The sequence below is a fragment of the Odontesthes bonariensis genome, chromosome 5, assembly GCF_027942865.1.
Source record: "Odontesthes bonariensis isolate fOdoBon6 chromosome 5, fOdoBon6.hap1, whole genome shotgun sequence".
NCBI lineage: Eukaryota > Metazoa > Chordata > Actinopteri > Atheriniformes > Atherinopsidae > Odontesthes > Odontesthes bonariensis.
The window spans coordinates 41,654,919-41,679,502 of NC_134510.1; the positions used below are offsets into that span (position 1 = coordinate 41,654,919).

The window sequence follows — 24,584 nt, forward strand, 5'->3', positions numbered from 1 at the left end:
GCTCAGAGAGGGGTTCTGCTCAGAGAGGGGTTCTGCTCAGAATGGGGTTCTGCTCAGAATGGGGTTCTGTTCAGAGAGGGGTTCTGTTCAGAGAGGGGTTCTGCTCAGAGAGGGGTTCTGCTCAGAATGGGGTTCTGTTCAGAGAGGGGTTCTGCTCAGAGAGGGGTTCTGCTCAGAGAGGGGTTCTGCTCAGAATGGGGTTCTGCTCAGAATGGGGTTCTGTTCAGAGAGGGGTTCTGTTCAGAGAGGGGTTCTGCTCAGAATGGGGTTCTGCTCAGAGAGGGGTTCTGCTCAGAATGGGGTTCTGTTCAGAGAGGGGTTCTGTTCAGAGAGGGGTTCTGCTCAGAATGGGGTTCTGTTCAGAGAGGGGTTCTGTTCAGAGAGGGGTTCTGTTCAGAGAGGGGTTCTGCTCAGAATGGGGTTCTGCTCAGAGAGGGGTTCTGCTCAGAATGGGGTTCTGTTCAGAGAGGGGTTCTGCTCAGAGAGGGGTTCTGCTCAGAATGGGGTTCTGCTCAGAGAGGGGTTCTGCTCAGAGAGGGGTTCTGCTCAGAATGGGGTTCTGCTCAGAGAGGGGTTCTGTTCAGAATGGGGTTCTGCTCAGAGAGGGGTTCTGCTCAGAATGGGGTTCTGTTCAGAATGGGGTTCTGCTCAGAGAGGGGTTCTGCTCAGAACGGGGTTCTGCTCAGAACGGGCCGGGTCGCTCACTTTTCTCTTGTTTTCTCCAGTTAACCTCCAGGTGACTCAGATGGGCGGAGCCAACTCCCTGAAGCTGGCGGGTTCCCCCGCCCTCCCCTCAGGATCAGCAAACGGCGTCACCAGAACCGTGCCCCTCAGCAGCGGTACCAGTAAGACGGTCCATACAACAACAGAACCAGCGCTTTGGTTCCGATTCTGGTTCACTCTGCAGTCATTGATCAGGATCAATATTTGCTGCTGATTGGCTCCTTTTGTTACTGATCAATAAAAATCTTGTTGTAAATGATGCTTTTTAAACTCCTACCGATCAGTATTGATTAGGTCTCAGACCTGTGGAGCCACCATTAACAGTTTTCGTGTCCCCAGGTCTGACCGCCCTTCGGCCCGCTCCCTCTGTCGTCATGACGCCCGGCGTTACCGTGGCGCCAGCGTCCGACGCGCCCCGGGTGGTGATGAGCGTGGAGGAGTTCTACTACGGGACGTTCGAGGGCGACCTGAGTCTGAGGAAACCTCAACCTCTGGGAATCAAAACTTCCACCTTCACCTGCCAGATCTGCTCCCACCTGGCAGAGAACAACCTGAGGTGGGTCACCTGAGCTGAGGTGGGTCACCTGAGCTGAGGTGGGTCACCTGACCTGAGGTGGGTCACCTGAGCTGAGGTGGGTCACCTGAGCTGAGGTGGGTCACCCGAGCTGAGGTGGGTCACCTGAGCTGAGGTGGGTCACCTGACCTGAGGTGGGTCACCTGAGCTGAGGTGGGTCACCCGAGCTGAGGTGGGTCACCTGAGCTGAGGTGGGTCACCCGAGCTGAGGTGGGTCACCTGAGCTGAGGTGGGTCACCTGACCTGAGCTGAGGTGGGTCACCTGAGCTGAGGTGGGTCACCTGACCTGAGCTGAGGTGAGTCACCTGAGCTGAGGTGGGTCACCTGACCTGAGCTGAGGTGGGTCACCTGAGCTGAGGTGGGTCACCTGAGCTGAGCTGAGGTGAGTCACCTGAGCTGAGGTGGGTCACCTGACCTGAGGTGGGTCACCTGAGCTGAGGTGGGTCACCTGAGCTGAGGTGGGTCACCTGACCTGAGCTGAGGTGGGTCACCTGACCTGAGGTGGGTCACCTGAGCTGAGGTGGGTCACCTGACCTGAGGTGGGTCACCTGAGCTGAGGTGGGTCACCTGAGCTGAGGTGGGTCACCTGACCTGAGCTGAGGTGGGTCACCTGAGCTGAGGTGGGTCACCTGAGCTGAGGTGGGTCACCTGACCTGAGCTGAGGTGGGTCACCTGAGCTGAGGTGGGTCACCTGACCTGAGCTGAGGTGAGTCACCTGAGCTGAGGTGGGTCACCTGACCTGAGGTGGGTCACCTGAGCTGAGGTGGGTCACCTGAGCTGAGGTGGGTCACCTGAGCGAGCTGAGGTGGGTCACCTGAGCTGAGGTGGGTCACCCGACCTGAGGTGAGTCACCTGAGCTGAGGTGGGTCACCTGAGCTGAGGTGGGTCACCCGACCTGAGGTGAGTCACCTGAGCTGAGGTGGGTCACCTGAGCTGAGGTGGGTCACCTGAGCTGAGGTGGGTCACCTGAGCTGAGGTGGGTCACCTGACCTGACCTGAGGTGGGTCACCTGACCTGAGGTGGGTCACCTGAGCTGAGGTGGGTCACCCGACCTGAGGTGAGTCACCTGAGCTGAGGTGGGTCACCTGAGCTGAGGTGGGTCACCTGAGCTGAGGTGGGTCACCTGACCTGAGGTGAGTCACCTGACCTGAGGTGGGTCACCTGACCTGAGGTGAGTCACCTGACCTGAGGTGGGTCACCTGACCTGAGGTGGGTCACCTGAGCTGAGGTGGGTCACCTGACCTGAGGTGAGTCACCTGAGCTGAGGTGGGTCACCTGACCTGAGGTGGGTCACCCGAGCTGAGGTGGGTCACCCGACCTGAGGTGGGTCACTTCAGCTGAGGTGGGTCACCTGAGCTGAGGTGAGTCACCTGAGCTGAGGTGGGTCACCTGAGCTGAGGTGGGTCACCTGACCTGAGGTGGGTCACCTGAGCTGAGGTGGGTCACCTGACCTGAGGTGGGTCACCTGAGCTGAGGTGAGTCACCTGACCTGAGGTGGGTCACCTGAGCTGAGGTGGGTCACCTGACCTGAGGTGGGTCACCCGAGCTGAGGTGGGTCACCCGACCTGAGGTGGGTCACCTGAGCTGAGGTGGGTCACCCGAGCTGAGGTGGGTCACCCGAGCTGAGGTGGGTCACCTGAGCTGAGGTGGGTCACCTGAGGTGAGTCACCTGAGCTGAGGTGGGTCACCTGAGCTGAGGTGGGTCACCTGACCTGAGGTGGGTCACCCGACCTGAGGTGGGTCACCTGAGCTGAGGTGGGTCACCCGACCTGAGGTGGGTCACCCGAGCTGAGGTGAGTCACCTGAGCTGAGGTGGGTCACCTGAGCTGAGGTGGGTCACCCGACCTGAGGTGGGTCACCCGACCTGAGGTGAGTCACCTGAGCTGAGGTGGGTCACCTGAGCTGAGGTGGGTCACCTGACCTGAGCTGAGGTGGGTCACCTGACCTGAGGTGGGTCACCTGAGCTGAGGTGGGTCACCTGACCTGAGGTGGGTCACCTGAGCTGAGGTGGGTCACCTGAGCTGAGGTGGGTCACCTGACCTGAGCTGAGGTGGGTCACCTGAGCTGAGGTGGGTCACCTGAGCTGAGGTGGGTCACCTGACCTGAGCTGAGGTGGGTCACCTGAGCTGAGGTGGGTCACCTGACCTGAGCTGAGGTGAGTCACCTGAGCTGAGGTGGGTCACCTGACCTGAGGTGGGTCACCTGAGCTGAGGTGGGTCACCTGAGCTGAGGTGGGTCACCTGAGCGAGCTGAGGTGGGTCACCTGAGCTGAGGTGGGTCACCCGACCTGAGGTGAGTCACCTGAGCTGAGGTGGGTCACCTGAGCTGAGGTGGGTCACCCGACCTGAGGTGAGTCACCTGAGCTGAGGTGGGTCACCTGAGCTGAGGTGGGTCACCTGAGCTGAGGTGGGTCACCTGAGCTGAGGTGGGTCACCTGACCTGACCTGAGGTGGGTCACCTGACCTGAGGTGGGTCACCTGAGCTGAGGTGGGTCACCCGACCTGAGGTGAGTCACCTGAGCTGAGGTGGGTCACCTGAGCTGAGGTGGGTCACCTGAGCTGAGGTGGGTCACCTGACCTGAGGTGAGTCACCTGACCTGAGGTGGGTCACCTGACCTGAGGTGAGTCACCTGACCTGAGGTGGGTCACCTGACCTGAGGTGGGTCACCTGAGCTGAGGTGGGTCACCTGACCTGAGGTGAGTCACCTGAGCTGAGGTGGGTCACCTGACCTGAGGTGGGTCACCCGAGCTGAGGTGGGTCACCCGACCTGAGGTGGGTCACTTCAGCTGAGGTGGGTCACCTGAGCTGAGGTGGGTCACCCGAGCTGAGGTGGGTCACCCGACCTGAGGTGGGTCACTTCAGCTGAGGTGGGTCACCTGAGCTGAGGTGAGTCACCTGAGCTGAGGTGGGTCACCTGAGCTGAGGTGGGTCACCTGACCTGAGGTGGGTCACCCGAGCTGAGGTGGGTCACCCGACCTGAGGTGGGTCACTTCAGCTGAGGTGGGTCACCTGAGCTGAGGTGAGTCACCTGAGCTGAGGTGGGTCACCTGAGCTGAGGTGGGTCACCTGACCTGAGGTGGGTCACCTGAGCTGAGGTGGGTCACCTGACCTGAGGTGGGTCACCTGAGCTGAGGTGAGTCACCTGACCTGAGGTGGGTCACCTGAGCTGAGGTGGGTCACCTGACCTGAGGTGGGTCACCCGAGCTGAGGTGGGTCACCCGACCTGAGGTGGGTCACCTGAGCTGAGGTGGGTCACCCGAGCTGAGGTGGGTCACCCGAGCTGAGGTGGGTCACCTGAGCTGAGGTGGGTCACCTGAGGTGAGTCACCTGAGCTGAGGTGGGTCACCTGAGCTGAGGTGGGTCACCTGACCTGAGGTGGGTCACCCGACCTGAGGTGGGTCACCTGAGCTGAGGTGGGTCACCCGACCTGAGGTGGGTCACCCGAGCTGAGGTGAGTCACCTGAGCTGAGGTGGGTCACCTGAGCTGAGGTGGGTCACCCGACCTGAGGTGGGTCACCCGACCTGAGGTGAGTCACCTGAGCTGAGGTGGGTCACCTGAGCTGAGGTGGGTCACCTGACCTGAGGTGGGTCACCTGAGCTGAGGTGGGTCACCTGACCTGAGGTGGGTCACCTGAGCTGAGGTGGGTCACCTGACCTGACCTGAGGTGGGTCACCTGACCTGAGGTGGGTCACCTGAGCTGAGGTGGGTCACCCGACCTGAGGTGAGTCACCTGAGCTGAGGTGGGTCACCTGAGCTGAGGTGGGTCACCTGAGCTGAGGTGAGTCACCTGACCTGAGGTGAGTCACCTGACCTGAGGTGGGTCACCTGACCTGAGGTGAGTCACCTGACCTGAGGTGGGTCACCTGACCTGAGGTGGGTCACCTGAGCTGAGGTGGGTCACCTGACCTGAGGTGAGTCACCTGAGCTGAGGTGGGTCACCTGACCTGAGGTGGGTCACCTGACCTGAGGTGGGTCACCCGACCTGAGGTGGGTCACCCGAGCTGAGGTGGGTCACCTGAGCTGAGGTGGGTCACCTGAGCTGAGGTGAGTCACCTGAGCTGAGGTGGGTCACCTGAGCTGAGGTGGGTCACCTGAGCTGAGGTGGGTCACCTGAGCTGAGGTGGGTCACCTGAGCTGAGGTGGGTCACCTGACCTGAGGTGGGTCACCTGAGCTGAGGTGGGTCACCTGAGCTGAGGTGGGTCACTTGAGCTGAGGTGGGTCACCTGAGCTGAGGTGAGTCACCTGAGCTGAGGTGGGTCACCTGAGCTGAGGTGAGTCACCTGAGCTGAGGTGAGTCACCTGACCTGAGGTGGGTCACCTGAGCTGAGGTGAGTCACCTGACCTGAGGTGGGTCACCTGAGCTGAGGTGGGTCACCTGAGCTGAGGTGGGTCACCTGAGCTGAGGTGAGTCACCTGAGCTGAGGTGGGTCACCTGAGCTGAGGTGGGTCACCCGAGCGAGCTGAGGTGGGTCACCTGAGCTGAGGTGGGTCACCTGACCTGAGGTGGGTCACCCGGCGCCGTGTATCCCTTTTCCAACCCAGTTTAGACTAAGCCACGCCCCCTTGCTAGCACGGAAGCCGCGTATGCCGACGCGAAGCAGCAGCTACCCATACGCTATCATCGCTCGCCCGCCATCGTAACTTTACTGTGTAAAAGCAGTCATTTAGTAATGTTTATTTATTGTCATGAGCGCATATGTCATTCTGATCACAAATGCGAACAGACGTAGCTCGCCTATGTGCTAGGCTATCGGCTATCGGCTATCTTTAGTGTGTAAAGCAGTCAGTTCAGTAATGTTCATTTATTGTCATGACAGACAGCGTAGTTTGGTGTACTACGCCACTCTGTTAAAGATTCTAAGATGCGATTATCTCCCATCATATCTTTTTATATTCTTGAATTCGTTTTGGGAGGCAATTACAGTAATTAATTATCTATGAACAACGCCAAACTAACATGATCATAACTTACTTACTAAGCTGTAAAAAATATGTATGAAGGTGGCGTCAGTGATAACGTGAGATAACGTTAGATGATTAGCTAGACTGTATCTGCTGGCATTAATTCACATAACATGCTAACGTACCAAAGAAGCTCTGCGTAAGTATGATCGTGATCTGTCATCTTGAAAGGGGCGAATTTACCATTTAGGAACGACTGATAAGCGTGCGGCTCGTACTAGTTTCTATTGGGTCAGTCTCTCGCTTCCCGACTAGGCTTCCGTACTGCGGAAGTGGGCGTGGTTTTGTCTAAACTGGGTTGGAAAAGGGATACACGCCACCCGGACTCACCCGGACTCACCCGGACTCACCTGGACTCACCCGGACTCACCCGGACTCACCCGGACTCACCTGGACTCACCTGGACTCACCCGGACTCACCTGGACTCACCTGGACTCACCCGGACTCACCCGGACTCACCCGGACTCACCTGGACTCACCTGGACTCACCTGGACTCACCTGGACGGGTTACAGGCTGTTAAACTGTGTCTGTGTGCAGGTTGATGCAGCACATGCTGCAGCATTCGGAGCTGATCGCCGGCGGCAGCGAGCAGCATTGCTGCCGGTTCTGTTACCGACAGTTCTCGTCTCCGACCCAGCTGCAGAGCCACCAGGACCAGGTGCATGGCTCCGCCCCCTCCTCCTGTAAGAACCACACCTGCTACCTTTGAAATGCATTTCCTCTGTTATTTATTGTTTATGTGAGGAACATTTGGACCAGAACTCAGGTCCACGTTCTGGCTGCGCTGGTCAAACATTTAAAATCAAACACTCCAAATATGTCCGACTTCCAGTTCCATGACCACCGACACGTCGTCTCATACGTTTAAATTTCCGGTGTTGAATTGTGCTGTACAAATAAACTTGCCTTGCCTTACTTCCAGCTGGTCTCTGGCTGGTTTCCAGCTGGTTTCCAGCTGGTCTCTGGCTGGTCTCTGGTTGGTTTCCAGCACCAAAACCAGTCTGAGACCAGCCAGGTTTCCAGCTGGTTTCCGGCTGGTTTCCAGCTGGTCTCCGGCTGGTCTCTGGCTGGTCTCTAGTTGGTTTCCAGCTGGTCTCTAGTTGGTTTCCAGCTGGTTTTGGTGGTTTGGTTTCCGGCTGGTCTCTGGCTGGTTTCCGGCTGGTTTCCGTCTGGTTTCCGGCTGGTTTCCGGCTGGTCTCCGGCTGGTCTCTGGCTGGTCTCCGGCTGGTTTCCGGCTGGTTTCCGGCTGGTCTCTGGCTGGTCTCTGGCTGGTCTCTGGCTGGTCTCTGGCTGGTCTCTGGCTGGTTTCCGGCTGGTCTCTGGCTGGTCTCTGGCTGGTCTCTGGCTGGTCTCTGGCTGGTCTCCGGCTGGTTTCTGGCTGGTTTCCGGCTGGTTTCCGGCTGGTCTCTGGCTGGTTTCCGGCTGGTTTCCGGCTGGTTTCCGGCTGGTCTCTGGCTGGTCTCTGGCTGGTCTCTGGCTGGTCTCTGGCTGGTTTCCGGCTGGTTTCCGGCTGGTCTCTGGCTGGTCTCCGGCTGGTCTCCGGCTGGTGTCCGGCTGGTTTCCGGCTGGTCTCCGGCTGGTTTCCGGCTGGTCTCTGGCTGGTCTCCGGCTGGTTTCCGGCTGGTTTCCGGCTGGTTTCCGGCTGGTTTCCGGCTGGTCTCCGGCTGGTTTCCGGCTGGTTTCCGGCTGGTTTCCGGCTGGTTTCCGGCTGGTCTCTGGCTGGTCTTTGGCTGGTCTCCGGCTGGTCTCCGGCTGGTTTCCGGCTGGTTTCCGGCTGGTCTCCGGCTGGTTTCCGGCTGGTTTCCGGCTGGTTTCCGGCTGGTCTCCGGCTGGTTTCCGGCTGGTCTCCGGCTGGTCTCCGGCTGGTTTCTGGCTGGTTTCCGGCTGGTTTCCGGCTGGTTTCCGGCTGGTTTCCGGCTGGTTTCCGGCTGGTCTCCGGCTGGTCTCTGGCTGGTCTTTGGCTGGTCTTTGGCTGGTTTCCGGCTGGTCTCCGGCTGGTCTCCGGCTGGTCTCTGGCTGGTCTTTGGCTGGTCTCCGGCTGGTCTCCGGCTGGTTTCCGGCTGGTTTCCGGCTGGTCTCTGGCTGGTCTTTGGCTGGTCTCTGGCTGGTCTCCGGCTGGTCTCCGGCTGGTCTCCGGCTGGTTTCCGGCTGGTTTCCGGCTGGTCTCCGGCTGGTCTCCGGCTGGTCTCTGGCTGGTCTCCGGCTGGTCTCCGGCTGGTTTCCGGCTGGTTTCCGGCTGGTCTCTGGCTGGTCTTTGGCTGGTCTCCGGCTGGTTTCCGGCTGGTGTCCGGCTGGTCTCCGGCTGGTTTCCGGCTGGTTTCCGGCTGGTCTCTGGCTGGTTTCCGGCTGGTTTCCGGCTGGTCTCCGGCTGGTTTCCGGCTGGTGTCCGGCTGGTCTCCGGCTGGTTTCCGGCTGGTGTCCGGCTGGTCTCCGGCTGGTTTCCGGCTGGTGTCCGGCTGGTCTCTGGCTGGTCTCCGGCTGGTCTCCGGCTGGTTTCCGGCTGGTTTCCGGCTGGTCTCTGGCTGGTCTTTGGCTGGTTTCCGGCTGGTTTCCGGCTGGTGTCCGGCTGGTCTCCGGCTGGTTTCCGGCTGGTTTCCGGCTGGTCTCCGGCTGGTTTCCGGCTGGTTTCCGGCTGGTTTCCGGCTGGTCTCCGGCTGGTTTCCGGCTGGTCTCCGGCTGGTCTCCGGCTGGTTTCTGGCTGGTTTCCGGCTGGTTTCCGGCTGGTCTCCGGCTGGTTTCTGGCTGGTTTCCGGCTGGTCTCCGGCTGGTCTCCGGCTGGTTTCCGGCTGGTCTCCGGCTGGTTTCCGGCTGGTCTCTGGCTGGTTTCCGGCTGGTCTCTGGCTGGTTTCCGGCTGGTTTCCGGCTGGTCTCCGGCTGGTCTCCGGCTGGTTTCCGGCTGGTCTCTGGCTGGTCTCCGGCTGGTCTCTGGCTGGTTTCCGGCTGGTCTCCGGCTGGTCTCCGGCTGGTCTCTGGCTGGTCTCCGGCTGGTTTCCGGCTGGTCTTTGGCTGGTCTCTGGCTGGTTTCCGGCTGGTCTCTGGCTGGTTTCCGGCTGGTCTCTGGCTGGTCTCCGGCTGGTTTCCGGCTGGTCTCCGGCTGGTCTCCGGCTGGTCTCCGGCTGGTTTCCGGCTGGTTTCCGGCTGGTCTCCGGCTGGTTTCCGGCTGGTTTCCGGCTGGTTTCTGGCTGGTCTCCGGCTGGTCTCTGGCTGGTCTCCGGCTGGTCTCTGGCTGGTTTCCGGCTGGTTTCCGGCTGGTCTCTGGCTGGTCTCCGGCTGGTTTCCAGCTGGTCTCCGGCTGGTTTCCGGCTGGTCTCCGGCTGGTCTCCGGCTGGTTTCCGGCTGGTTTCCGGCTGGTTTCCGGCTGGTCTCCGGCTGGTCTCCGGCTGGTCTCCGGCTGGTTTCCGGCTGGTTTCCGGCTGGTCTCCGGCTGGTCTCCGGCTGGTTTCCGGCTGGTTTCCGGCTGGTTTCCGGCTGGTTTCTGGCTGGTTTCCGGCTGGTCTCTGGCTGGTTTCCGGCTGGTCTTTGGCTGGTTTCCGGCTGGTCTCCGGCTGGTTTCCGGCTGGTTTCCGGCTGGTTTCCGGCTGGTTTCCGGCTGGTTTCCGGCTGGTCTCTGGCTGGTCTCTGGCTGGTTTCCGGCTGGTCTTTGGCTGGTTTCCGGCTGGTCTCTGGCTGGTTTCCGGCTGGTTTCCGGCTGGTTTCCGGCTGGTTTCCGGCTGGTCTCTGGCTGGTTTCCGGCTGGTCTTTGGCTGGTTTCCGGCTGGTCTCCGGCTGGTTTCCGGCTGGTTTCCGGCTGGTCTCTGGCTGGTTTCCGGCTGGTCTTTGGCTGGTTTCCGGCTGGTCTCCGGCTGGTTTCCGGCTGGTCTCTGGCTGGTTTCCGGCTGGTTTCCGGCTGGTCTCTGGCTGGTTTCCGGCTGGTTTCCGGCTGGTCTCTGGCTGGTTTCCGGCTGGTCTCTGGCTGGTTTCCGGCTGGTCTTTGGCTGGTTTCCGGCTGGTCTCCGGCTGGTTTCCGGCTGGTTTCCGGCTGGTCTCTGGCTGGTTTCCGGCTGGTCTTTGGCTGGTTTCCGGCTGGTCTCCGGCTGGTTTCCGGCTGGTCTCTGGCTGGTTTCCGGCTGGTTTCCGGCTGGTCTCTGGCTGGTTTCCGGCTGGTTTCCGGCTGGTTTCCGGCTGGTCTCTGGCTGGTTTCCGGCTGGTTTCCGGCTGGTCTCCGGCTGGTTTCCGGCTGGTTTCCGGCTGGTTTCCGGCTGGTTTCCGGCTGGTCTCTGGCTGGTTTCCGGCTGGTTTCCGGCTGGTCTTTGGCTGGTTTCCGGCTGGTTTCTGGCTGGTTTCCGGCTGGTTTCCGGCTGGTCTTTGGCTGGTTTCCGGCTGGTCTTTGGCTGGTTTCCGGCTGGTTTCTGGCTGGTTTCCGGCTGGTTTCCGGCTGGTCTTTGGCTGGTTTCCGGCTGGTTTCTGGCTGGTTTCCGGCTGGTCTTTGGCTGGTTTCCGGCTGGTCTTTGGCTGGTTTCCGGCTGGTTTCCGGCTGGTTTCCGGCTCGTGTCCGGCTGGTCTCTGGCATTTTTTCAATTAACCTTTTAAAATTAGCCTCATATAAATTTTTGTAAGTGCGGGTGACCACAATACCAAGGTAGATGAATGATTCTCTGTCTAGTCTGAATGGACATGCATTATAATCAAGATTTTGTGCCAAACTGTTAATAGGAAAAATAATACTTTTAGAAAAGTTCAACTTGTAACCAGATATCTTTTTCACATAATTTAAGAAGAGCATGACATGGGGCAAAGAGACTACGGGGTCGGAGAGATACAAAAGAAGGTCGTCAGCATAGAGTGAAACTTTATGGGTGAGGCCCCCCCTAACAATGCCAGGAACTCTGCTGTTAGCTCTGAGAGCTATGGCCAAGGGTTCAATTGCTAAATTAAACAAAAATGGTGATAAACAGCAGCCCTGCCTCACCCCACATTGAAGTGTAAAGAAATTAGAGTTTATTACGTTTGTGCGCACAGCAGCCTCAGGAGTGTTATAAATTATATTCATCCATGTAAGGAAAGTTGGGCCAAAACCAAATCTACCCAGCACCTCAAAGAGGAATGGCCATAAAATTCTGTCGAAAGCCCTCTCCGCATCTAGAGAGAGCAGAACTTCAGGAGTATCAGACGAATGGTTGGAATGAAGTATGCTAAGAAGACGCCGCATGTTAAAAAAGGATTGCCTACCAGGCATGAAACCTGTTTGATCAGTGGAAATAAGATCAGAGATGAGAGTTTCTAGCCGACGTGCTAAGATTTTTGTGAGAATTTTATAGTCATAGCAAAGGAGGCTTATTGGGCGGTATGCGCTGCATTCCAGGGGGTCTTTTCCCTTCTTCAGCAAGAGCGCTATTACAGCCTGGTTCATGGTTACTGGCATTCTGTTCAAAGATAGAATATCTGCATACAGAGAACTTAATATGGGTGTCAATTTATTGGAAAAGGCTTTATAAAATTCAACTGATATCCCATCGGGACCCGCTGCCTCACCACTCTGCAAAGAGCTGATAGCTTGTGTGATTTCCTGACATGATATAGGGGCATCAATAATGGCTTGTGCTTCTTGACTTATCTGCGGAATTTCAAGTTTATCCAAGAACTCTCGGATCTCCCCAGTATCAACATTTGTCTCTGGTGTATAGATACCAGTGTAATAATCTTTAAATTGATCATTAATAGCCTGTGGATGAGTGGTGGTTTTATCTGGTGCAGTGCGAATTTCAGGGATAGTGGTTTTAGCTGTTTTCTGACGTAGCTGATGAGCGAGGAGTCTACCTGCTTTGTCACTATGTTCATAATATGTTTGCTTAGATTTAAAAAGAAGTTGTTCTGTGTCTTTGATGGATAAGCAGTCATATTCAGATTTTAATAGTAAACGTTCTTTATGTAAGTTTGGATCAGAAAGATCAGAAGTAGCCCTATTGTCTAGGTCTTTAATTTTCTTTGATAATTCAGTAAGTTGAAAATAACGTGCTGATCGCAACTTTGCTGTGTAGGAGATTATTTGGCCTCTTATATATGCTTTAAATGCCTCCCAAATTGTACTGTAAGATATGTCGGGCGTTGAGTTTGTTTCAAAAAAGAAATCAATTTGACTACTAATGAAAGTAGTAAAATCCTTATCGTTTAGTAGTAATGGGTCAAAGCGCCATGTCCTGTGTTTAGTGCTACTATTAGGCATCTGGAGATCTAACTGCAGAGGGCAATGATCTGATATAATAATACTGTGGTATTTAGAGTGACTGACAAAAGAAAGAGACCTATCATCAACAATAAAGTAATCTATCCTTGAATAGGACTTGTGTACTGGAGAGTAGAAAGAGTACTGCCTGGTTGTTGGGTTAGAACTTCTCCATGGATCTCTTAACCTGTAATGACTGAAAAATGACAGAAGGACCTCACCAGACTTGGAAACACAGCCCTGTGTCCCAGCCCTGGACCTATCTAAAGTCGGGTCTAGAACACAATTAAAGTCTCCTCCCATTATTAGATGATGTGAGTTGACATCTGGGAGCTTGGCTATTAACTGTGAGAAAAACTGTGGATTGTCCCAGTTCGGACCATATAGGTTAGTTAGGATGATGGGTGTGCCATAAAGTTTTCCTGTAACTATGATATACCGTCCGTTTGTATCAGTGATAACCTGTGACGGAGCAAAGGGGGTCCCTCTTTTGATCAGGATTGCCACCCCTCTGGCTCTGGTACCACAACTAGAAGAGAAAATGTGATCAACCCAACCCCTTTGTAGTTTGGAGCATTCCGTGCTCAAAAGATGGGTCTCCTGCAAGAAAATAATATCTGGACCCAATGATTTTAAATGTGTAAAAATACGGGTACGTTTGATTGGGTGATTCATCCCCTTCACATTCCAACTGATGAGGCGTGTGGCACAGGGTGAACAGCTACTTTGTGAAGTCATACTTTAAATGTACACTCAGAGAGATTCTGTGCTAAAAGTCCCCAGTGGTAAGCAAACAAGGCAAACATATTGAAGAATAAATCGAAGAAAAAGAGCAAGGAAAAGAAAAGAAAAGGGAAAAAAAATAAGTGTACCCTAGGCCCTATTCCCCTATGCCGACCTCCCCCCAACCTGGAGATCGCATAAAAAAACCCTAGAAAAAAGTAAGAGCACATAGCTCTACAGGTACCTAAACTGCTAAACTATGCAGTCTGCAGGGAGTAAGGAATGATAATGATAATGAACAGAGGTACTGTAAATCCCAAACTTTGATCACACCTAAAAAAAAAAAAAAAAAAAACTTAAATCTGCCACATTTATATAAACATAAAAATAACCAGCTGCCACCTCCAACCTTTCAAACATAGAAGACATGAAATAATTAAAGAAGTAGTTTGTATACAAACCAATGCAGTGAAAAGAGTAAGCTACTAACAAGACCACACACTTATTTTGAGTGATGGCAAGCTTCTGCCCCAATGACGTATGAAGGTCCATATTAATTTAGAGAGAAAGAAAGAAGAAAAAAAAAAAATCAGGTTGTAGTAGTAGGCTACACATTCTGTGGCGATATCTCAAGAAAAAAAAAAGAATAACCTGTGGTCATTCAGTAATCATTGGTGGTCAGTTAGCTCCAGGTTAACCAAGTATAGAAAGGGAGAAATATCACCTTTGCAGACCCATGACCAACACCGTCAGTGTTAACGGCGAACAATGTTCTCAGTAACGTAAGTCATGGCAGCGTTTGGATCAGTGAAGGATGACTCGACCCTTGGCTTGGCTGGGAAGCGGAGCCCGTACCTGACATCAGGGGCATCCTTCAGAATTCGTTTCACATCGTAAAACGCCGCCCGTGCCTTGGCCACTCGCGCAGTGTAATCCGGGAAGACAGAGATGGTCATATCGCTGACTTGGATCCTCTGTTTGGTCCTCGCTTGGCGTAGAATTTCGTCGCAGTCCTTGTAGTAGTGAAGGCGCGCTATGACCGTTCTTGGTGGTTTCCCTTTTTCAGGAGCGTCCTGCAGTGAGCGATGTGACCTATCGATCAGGGGAGCCTTGTCTAGCTTAAACTCCTCCTTAAGCAAAGCTGACACCGCTGATGTAGAACTGCTGCCAGCAGATTCGGGTATACCAACTATCCTGACGTTATTCCTGCGTGACCTCCCTTCCAAGTCGTCGCATTTCTTTTGAAGATCATCGGTTAACTCCGTCAGGCGCTTCACTTCGGGCTGTAGCGTGGTAATATCATCACTGCAGGTGGACTAACTTTGCTCTGCGCCAGCTAGCGTGCTATGTAGCACGGCTAGGTCCGAACCAGCAGTGTTTTTGAATTCTTCCAGGCCAGATTTTAAAACCAGAACGTCCGTCTTGAAAACCCCCAGCTCACTTTCAAGTACAGCACGAACCTCCTTCTTCATTACATCAACCAGTTCGTCACGCAATTCGCGTTTAAATCCTTCAAAGTCAAAAGACATCGCTGTGTTCTCCTCTGACGCCTTCGGTTCACATGTGGTCTGACCTGTTAGCTTCGATGCAGATAAGGTCGTTTGTCGTGTTTTGTTTTGTTTGTTCGCCATCTGGCTTATCTAACACTTGAACACCAATGGCAACTTAAACTTGAGGTGTTATTTACTGAGAATACCTGAAAATAATAGTTTTACCGAAGTTTCCTGCAGAGCTACACAAACACACGTCTTACTCCATGCGTGCTCAGCAGCGCCCCCTCTCTTGACACGAGACTTGTTGGATTTTTATTTCCTGGACTTGACCTCAGACTTCACTCGTTGAAGAACTCGAGCTGCGTGTCTGACCCAGGTGTGCTGTTCTCAGGTATGTGCCGTATTTGTGAGTGGGCCTTCGAGAACGAGCCGACCTTCTTGAACCACATGAAGTCCAACCACAAACCGGGTGAGATGCCCTACATCTGCCAGGTGAGCGTCACGTCTTATCTATTTGCTGCCTGTCTGATGGTTCTCAGGTCTTACCCCAGGTGTGTTGACTCTGCTCACAGGTGTGTTCCTATCGCTCGTCCTTCTACTCGGACGTCCTGCAGCACTTCGCCAGCTTCCACAGAGACTCTCGGTTCTTGCTGTGTGTTTTCTGTCTGAAGGTGACCAGAAACCCCGTCAACTACCAGCAACACCTGCTGCGGCACCAGGTAACCCCCCACACACCAGGTAACCCCCCACACACCAGGTAACCCCCCACACACCAGGTAACCCCCCCACACACCAGGTAACCCCCCAGGTAACATAGCAGGTAACCTCCCACACACCAAGTAACCCCCCACACACCAGGTAACCCCCCACACACCAGGTAACACAGCAGGTAACCTCCCACACACCAGATAACACACCAGGTAACAAACCAGGTAACCCCCCCACACACCAGGTAACCTCCCACACACCAGGTAACCCCCCACACACCAGGTAACCCCCCAGGTAACACAGCAGATAACCTCCCACACACCAGGTAACCCCCCAGGTAACACACCAGGTAACCTCCCACACACCAGGTAACACACCAGGTAACCCACCAGGTAACCCCCCACACACCAGGTAACCCCCCACACACCAGGTAACACACCAGGTAACCCCCCACACACCAGGTAACCCCCCACACACCAGGTAACACACCAGGTAACCCCCCACACACCAGGTAGCACACCAGGTAACCCCCCACACACCAGGTAACACACCAGGTAACACACCAGGTAACCCCCCACACACCAGGTAACACACCAGGTAACCCCCCACACACCAGGTAACACACCAGGTAACCCCCCACACACCAGGCAACACACCAGGTAACCCCCCACACACCAGGTAACACACCAGGTAACCCCCCACACACCAGGCAACACACCAGGTAACCCCCCACACACCAGGCAACACACCAGGTAACCCCCCACACACCAGGCAACACACCAGGTAACCCCCCACACACCAGGTAACACACCAGGTAACCCACCAGGTAACCCCCCACACACCAAGTAACCCCCCACACACCAGGTAAAACACCAGGTAAGCTCCCACACACCAGGTAACACACCAGGTAACCCACCAGGTAACCCCCCACACACCAAGTAACCCCCCACACACCAGGTAAAACACCAGGTAAGCTCCCACACACCAGGTAACACACCAGGTAACCCACCAGGTAACCTCCCACACACCAGGTAACACACCAGGTAACCCCCCACACACCAGGTAACCTCCCACACACCAGGTAACACACCAGGTAACCCCCCACACACCAGGTAACCCCCCACACACCAGGTAACCCCCCACAAACCAGGTAACCCCCCACACACCAGGTAACACACCAGGTAACCCCCCACACACCAGGTAACACACCAGGTGACCCCCCACACACCAGGTAACACACCAGGTAACCCACCAGGTAACCCCCCACACACCAGGTAACCCCCCACACACCAGGTAACCCCCCACACACCAGGTAACCTCCCACACACCAGGTAACCCCCCACACACCAGGTAACACACCAGGTAACCTCCCACACACCAGGCAACACACCAGGTAACCCACCAGGTAACCCCCCACACACCAGGTAACCCCCCACACATCAGGCAACACACCAGGTAACCCCCCACACACCAGGTAACCTCCCACACACCAGGTAACACACCAGGTAACCCCCCACACACCAGGCAACACACCAGGTAACCCCCCACACACCAGGTAACCCCCCACACATCAGGCAACACACCAGGTAACCCCCCACACACCAGGTAACCTCCCACACACCAGGTAACACACCAGGTAACCCCCCACACACCAGGCAACACACCAGGTAACCCCCCACACACCAGGTAACCTCCCACACACCAGGTAACGCACCAGGTAACCCCCCACACACCAGGTAACACACCAGGTAACCCTCCACACACCAGGCAACACACCAGGTAACCTCCCACACACCAGGCAACACACCAGGTAACCCTCCACACACCAGGTAACACACCAGGTAACCCCCCACACACCAGGCAACACACCAGGTAACCTCCCACACACCAGGCAACACACCAGGTAACCCTCCACACACCAGGTAACACACCAGGTAACCCCCCACACACCAGGCAACACACCAGGTAACCCCCCACACACCAGGCAACACACCAGGTAACCCCCCACACACCAGGTAACACACCAGGTAACCCCCCACACACCAGGTAACCCCCCACACACCAGGTAACCCCCCACAAACCAGGTAACCCCCCACACACCAGGTAACACACCAGGTAACCCCCCACACACCAGGTAACCCCCCACAAACCAGGTAACCCCCCACACACCAGGTAACCCCCCACACACCAGGTAACCCCCCACAAACCAGGTAACCCCCCACACACCAGGTAACACACCAGGTAACCCCCCACACACCAGGTAACCCCCCACACACCAGGTAACCCCCCACAAACCAGGTAACCCCCCACACACCAGGTAACACACCAGGTGACCCCCCACACACCAGGTAACACACCAGGTAACCCACCAGGTAACCTCCCACACACCAGGTAACCCCCCACACACCAGGTAACACACCAGGTAACCTCCCACACACCAGGCAACACACCAGGTAACCCACCAGGTAACCCCCCACACACCAGGTAACCCCCCACACATCAGGCAACACACCAGGTAACCCCCCACACACCAGGTAACCTCCCACACACCAGGTAACACACCAGGTAACCCCCCACACACCAGGCAACACACCAGGTAACCCCCCACACACCAGGCAACACACCAGGTAACCCCCCACACACCAGGTAACCTCCCACACACCAGGTAACACACCAGGTAACCCCCCACACACCAGGTAACCCCCCACACATCAGGCAACACACCAGGTAACCCCCCACACACCAGGTAACCTCCCACACACCAGGTAACACACCAGGTAACCCCCCACACACCAGGTAACCTCCCACACACCAGGTAACCTCCCACACACCAGGTAACCCCCCACACACCAGGTAACCTCCCACACACCAGGTAACACACCAGGTAACCCCCCACACATCAGGCAACACACCAGGTAACCCCCCACACACCAGGTAACCTCCCACACACCAGGTAACACACCAGGTAACCCCCCACACACCAGGCAACACACCAGGTAACCCCCCACACATCAGGCAACACACCAGGTAACCCCCCACACATCAGGCAACACACCAGGTAACCTCCCACACACCAGGCAACACACCAGGTAACCCTCCACACACCAGGTAACCCTCCACACACCAGGCAACACACCAGGTAACCCCCCACACACCAGGCAACACACCAGGTAACCCCCCACACACCAGAAGATCGCCCAGAAGAAGATCGACCTTTAAGAAGATCGACCTTTAAGAAGATCGACCTTTAAGAAGATCGTCCAGAAGAAGATCGACAAGAAGAAGATCGACAAGAAGAAGATCGACAAGAAGAAGATCGCCCAGAAGAAGATCGACCTTTAAGAAGATCGACCAGAAGAAGATTGACCAGAAGATCGACCAGAAGAAGATCGCCCAGAAGAAGATCGCCCAGAAGAAGATCGACCAGAAGAAGATCGACCAGAAGAAGATCGACCAGAAGAAGATCGACCAGAAGAAGATCGACCAGAAGAAGATCGACCTTCAAGAAGATCGACAAGAAGAAGATCGACCAGAAGAAGATCACCCAGAAGATCGACCAGAAGAAGATCGACCAGAAGAAGATCGACCTTTAAGATCGCCCAGAAGAAGATCGCCCAGAAGAAGATCACCCAGAAGATCGACAAGAAGAAGATCGACCAGAAGAAGATCGACCTTTAAGAAGATCGACCAGAAGAAGATCGACTAGAAGAAGATCGACTAGAAGAAGATCGACCTTTAAGAAGATCGACCTTTAAGAAGATCGACCAGACGAAGATCGACCAGACGAAGATCGTCCAGACGGAGATCGTCCAGACGGAGATCGTCGAGACGGAGATCGTCCAGAAGAAGATCGACCAGAAGAAGATTGCCCAGACGGAGATCGTCCAGACGGAGATCGTCCAGACGGAGATCGTCCAGAAGAAGATCGTCCTTGAAGAAGATCGTCCAGAAGAAGATCGTCCAGAAGAAGGTCGTCCAGACGAAGATCGTCCTTGAAGAAGATCGTCCAGACGAAGATTGTCCAGAAGAAGATCGTCCTGGTTGATCTTCTTCTGGTCGATCTTCTTCTGGACAATCTTCGTCTGGACGATCTTCTTCTGGACGATCTTCTTCTGGTCGATCTTCGTCTGGGCGATCTTCGTCCGGACGATCTTCTTCTGGACGATCTTCTTCTGGACGATCTTCTTCTGGACGATCTTCGTCTGGACGATCTTCGTCCGGACGATCTTCTTCAAGGACGATCTTCGTCTGGACGATCTTCGTCTGGACGATCTTCGTCCGGACGATCTTCTTCTGGACGATCTTCTTCTGGACGATCTTCTTCTGGACGATCTTCGTCTGGACGATCTTCTTCTGGACGATCTTCTTCTGGTCGATCTTCGTCTGGGCGATCTTCGTCCGGACGATCTTCTTCTGGACGATCTTCTTCTGGACGATCTTCTTCTGGACGATCTTCGTCTGGACGATCTTCGTCCGGACGATCTTCTTCAAGGACGATCTTCGTCTGGACGATCTTCGTCTGGACGATCTTCGTCTGGACGATCTTCGTCCGGACGATCTTCTTCAAGGACGATCTTCGTCTGGACGATCTTCTTCTGGACGATCTTCGTCCTTTAAGAAGTCGGACTTGAAGAAGTCGGGTGCCACTCTTGGCTGGAACTAGTCTCAATGGGGGCTATTATCACACAGTGAAACTAAACCAGCAGCAAGCCTACTTAGCAGTCAAAGTATAGCAAAAAGCATCCTGGTACACAAGACAAATGTTACTTATTCTGGATGAATCAAGGAGTTCACAGTCCCTCCAAAAGTTAAGCTAACACTGTGGCGACCTCCTCCAGACGAACCTTTCGCCTTGACTCGGCTCCTCTCTACCTGTTCACAGGTGAATCAGGCCTTCCACTGCAACAGGTGTCGCCTTCAGTTCGTCTTCCTGAAGGACAAAATGCAGCACAAGCTGGAGAATCACCGCAGCTTCCGCCGACCTGCGCGGCTCGAGGGACTCCCACCGGGGTCCAAGGTAGGCCCCGCCCCCTTCGGATGGTCCTGCCCATCACCATCCTCACCGGCTCAGGTAAAACCTTTAGGCTCCGCCCCTCTCAGCTCTTATCGCTGATGTGTGCAGGTGACCGTCAGGACCTATGGGAAGATCAAACCTCTGATGACATCAGCAGGGAGCCGCCTTTTCCAGAGTCCCACCTCCCTCGTTCAGCCAATCAGAATCAAGACGGAACCGCAGAAATCTGCCATCCAGAAGAGTCCGCCGGGCCCCAGATCCAAGTCCCCGACCAAGAGGGGCGCCGGCCGCAGGGAGCACGCCAGCAGGTGAGGGTTCTGCTGTGGAACCAGTCCAGATCCAGATCAGAACCAGATCAGATCCAGATCAGAACCAGATCAGAACCAGATCAGAGCCAGATCAGAACCAGATCAGGACCAGATCTGAACCAGCTCAGAACCAGCTCAGAGCCAGATCAGAACCAGATCAGAGCCAGATCAGAACCAGATCAGAACCAGATCAGAACCAGTCCAGATCCAGATCAGAACCAGATCAGAACCAGATCAGAACCAGATCAGAACCAGATCAGGACCAGATCTGAACCAGATCAGAACCAGTCCAGATCCAGTCCAGATCCAGATCAGAACCAGATCAGAACCAGATCAGAACCAGTCCAGAACCAGTCCAGATCCAGATCAGAACCAGATCAGAACCAGTCCAGAACCAGATCAGAACCAGTCCAGAACCAGATCAGAACCAGCTCAGAACCAGTCCAGAACCAGATCAGAACCAGCTCAGAACCAGTCCAGAACCAGATCAGATCCAGATCAGAACCAGCCCAGAACCAGATCAGAACCAGATCAGAACCAGATCAGAACCAGTCCAGAACCAGATCAGAACCAGATCAGAACCAGTCCAGAACCAGATCAGAACCAGATCAGAACCAGTCCAGAACCAGATCAGAACCAGATCAGAACCAGCTCAGAACCAGTCCAGAATTAGTGTAGAACCAGCCCAGAACCAGCTCAGAACCAGTCCAGAATCAATGCAGAACCAGCTCAGAACCAGATCAGAACTAATCCAGAACCAGTCCAGAATTAGTGTAGAACCAGCCCAGAACCAGTCCAGAATTAGTGTAGAACCAGATCAGAACCAGCTCAGAACCAGATCAGAACCAGCTCAGAACCAGATCAGAACCAGTCCAGAACCAGATCAGAACCAGATCAGAACCAGTCCAGAACCAGATCAGAACCAGATCAGAACCAGCTCAGAACCAGATCATAACCAGCTCAGAACCAGATCAGAACCAGTCCAGAATTAGTGTAGAACCAGCCCAGAACCAGATCAGAACCAGCTCAGAACCAGCCCAGAACCAGCCCAGAACCAGCTCAGAACCAGCTCAGAACCAGATCAGAACTAATCCAGATGGTTCTGGACTGGTTCTGGACGTGTGTTTTCTCTGTTTCCTGCTCTGTGATTGGGTGTTGGTGTCAGGTGTTCTCTCTGCTTCCTGCTCTGTGATTGGGTGTTGGTGTCAGGTGTTCTCTCTGCTTCCTGCTCTGTGATTGGGTGTTGGTGTCAGGTGCTCTCTCTGCTTCCTGCTCTGTGATTGGGTGTTTTGCTTCAGGTGTTCTCTCTGCTTCCTGCTCTGTGATTGGGTGTTTTGCTTCAGGTGCTCTCTCTGCTTCCTGCTCTGTGATTGGGTGTTTTGCTTCAGGTGTTCTCTCTGTTTCCTGCTCTGTGATTGGGTGTTTTGCTTCAGGTGTTCTCTCTGCTTCCTGCTCTGTGATTGGGTGTTGGTGTCAGGTGTTCTCTCTGCTTCCTGCTCTGTGATTGGGTGTTTTGCTTCAGGTGTTCTCTCTGTTTCCTGCTCTGTGATTGGGTGTTGGTGTCAGGTGTTCTCTCTGCTTCCTGCTCTGTGATTGGGTGTTGGTGTCAGGTGTTCTCTCTGCTTCCTGCTCTGTGATTGGGTGTTTTGCTTCAGGTGTTCTCTCTGCTTCCTGCTCTGTGATTGGGTGTTGGTGTCAGGTGCTCTCTCTGCTTCCTGCTCTGTGATTGGGTGTTTTGCTTCAGGTGTTCTCTCTGCTTCCTGCTCTGTGATTGGGTGTTGGTGTCAGGTGTTCTCTCTGCTTCCTGCTCTGTGATTGGGTGTTGGTGTCAGGTGTTCTCTCTGCTTCCTGCTCTGTGATTGGGTGTTTTGCTTCAGGTGTTCTCTCTGCTTCCTGCTCTGTGATTGGGTGTTGGTGTCAGGTGTTCTCTCTGCTTCCTGCTCTGTGATTGGGTGTTGGTGTCAGGTGTTCTCTCTGCTTCCTGCTCTGTGATTGGGTGTTGGTGTCAGGTGTTCTCTCTGCTTCCTGCTCTGTGATTGGGTGTTTTGCTTCAGGTGTTCTCTCTGCTTCCTGCTCTGTGATTGGGTGTTGGTGTCAGGTGTTCTCTCTGCTTCCTGCTCTGTGATTGGGTGTTGGTGTCAGGTGTTCTCTCTGCTTCCTGCTCTGTGATTGGGTGTTGGTGTCAGGTGTTCTCTCTGCTTCCTGCTCTGTGATTGGGTGTTTTGCTTCAGGTGTTCTCTCTGCTTCCTGCTCTGTGATTGGGTGTTGGTGTCAGGTGTTCTCTCTGCTTCCTGCTCTGTGATTGGGTGTTGGTGTCAGGTGTTCTCTCTGCTTCCTGCTCTGTGATTGGGTGTTTTGCTTCAGGTGTTCTCTCTGCTTCCTGCTCTGTGATTGGGTGTTGGTGTCAGGTGTTCTCTCTGCTTCCTGCTCTGTGATTGGGTGTTGGTGTCAGGTGTTCTCTCCTCCTGGTGTCCTGCAGGATGCCGTACGGTGACAGGTTGGTGTGCTTGGAGTGCGGAACAGACGCCTCGGACTTCTCGGCCCACTACCCGACCCACGTGCACTGCCTGCTGTGCCCGTACAGCAGCTGCTGCTCGCGGGCCTACGCCGCCCACATGATCCAGTGAGTAGCCAGGGGCGTCTCTGGGGCTCACAGACCGGGGGGCTCAGGCCCTCATGTTGGCCCTGTCACCCGGTGGGGAGCTCTTATGACGAGTTAAACGCTATTAAATGAGTTATTAACGCAAAATGAGGACAGTTCTTAACTAACTGAAGTCTTAATTTATAGCACCCGTAGTGTAGGTTTGAGAAGTATTAAAAAGAAATCATTTAATTAGCAGTTTAAATCGCTTGAAAATCGGACTAAAATCCCAATTTTTCAGGTTGATTTGGTACTTTAATCATTCTCATTTTTTCTTTGAAACGATATATTTATTGACATTTTCTTACATAATAAAACCAAATTACAAATGAACAATACACATCACAAACATCCAAGTTCTCCGGCACAAAACATCTGTACATAATTCAATGACTTTCGTGGTATTTGAACTCGTTAATTCTGTTCTAACGTTTACGTAACAAACTACTTATTCCTCTTCGTTGTCAGTTGCCAGGTTAATACCGTTCACGAACACATTAATCGGTTCCCATATCTTTTCAGACATCTCCCGCCTTCCTTTTGGTATATATGTCACTCTCCAAAGGAACAGTCGTGAGCATCTGCCTCATCCAATACGGAACATTTGGTCTGCTGGTCTTTTTCCAACAATCTTTGGGCGTGCAACAATCACATATCTATTGATATTCGTTCACTTTTGTTGTATTTATGACCTTTTGGGTAAAGTCCTGAGACAAAAAGTGCAGGATCCATTGGAATACTGGTTGAAATCAATCTAATCTGAACACACATGGAATAATGTCCGCTTCACCTCTGTACATTTTATTTAATTTAACTGGTGTAATATAAGCTCTCATCAACCATTTATACTGCAATACTCTAAATCGGGTGTTGATTGATTGGGTGTTAGTACATATAGATTGCCGGTCCTCTAATGATATATCTGTCCTTGATCTTCCTTCCACGCTTCTCGTTTATTATCTGCATTTTCGACCGAATTTGATAACAAATAGGTCATAAAGCTCTGCTATTGCACCGTTACTTAAGCTGTCCTTAGATGGTCTGGTTAGAAGACTATTTTGGCTCATCCTGATGTAATTCCTAAGCTGGAGAACTTTAAAGAAATGTTTTTTATCGGGTTTGTGGTTTGTTTTATCAAATTTGTCACTATTTCAGAGTAAAAATGCAGGGAAACGGCAAACATCCATCTTCCATTTCTTTCCATTGTGGAACATACCTGGTTGCAAAATAA

At 54.1% G+C, this 24,584-nt stretch overlaps 1 protein-coding gene across 2 annotated transcripts in view; it reads left to right on the forward strand.

Moving 5' to 3' along the window:
• Positions 1 to 24,584, forward strand: part of pogzb (pogo transposable element derived with ZNF domain b) — a 46,107-nt gene that overhangs the window by 12,670 nt on the left and 8,853 nt on the right. The window contains exons 6-13 of one of the 2 annotated variants that reach the window (XM_075466410.1): positions 726 to 845; positions 1,063 to 1,279; positions 6,802 to 6,947; positions 15,074 to 15,174; positions 15,255 to 15,401; positions 20,273 to 20,407; positions 20,513 to 20,712; positions 23,192 to 23,335. In XM_075466410.1, coding sequence (XP_075322525.1) covers positions 726 to 845; positions 1,063 to 1,279; positions 6,802 to 6,947; positions 15,074 to 15,174; positions 15,255 to 15,401; positions 20,273 to 20,407; positions 20,513 to 20,712; positions 23,192 to 23,335 — 1,210 coding nt within the window. The remainder of the gene's footprint in view (positions 1 to 725; positions 846 to 1,062; positions 1,280 to 6,801; positions 6,948 to 15,073; positions 15,175 to 15,254; positions 15,402 to 20,272; positions 20,408 to 20,512; positions 20,713 to 23,191; positions 23,336 to 24,584) is intronic. The other variant, XM_075466412.1, reaches the window with a different exon arrangement.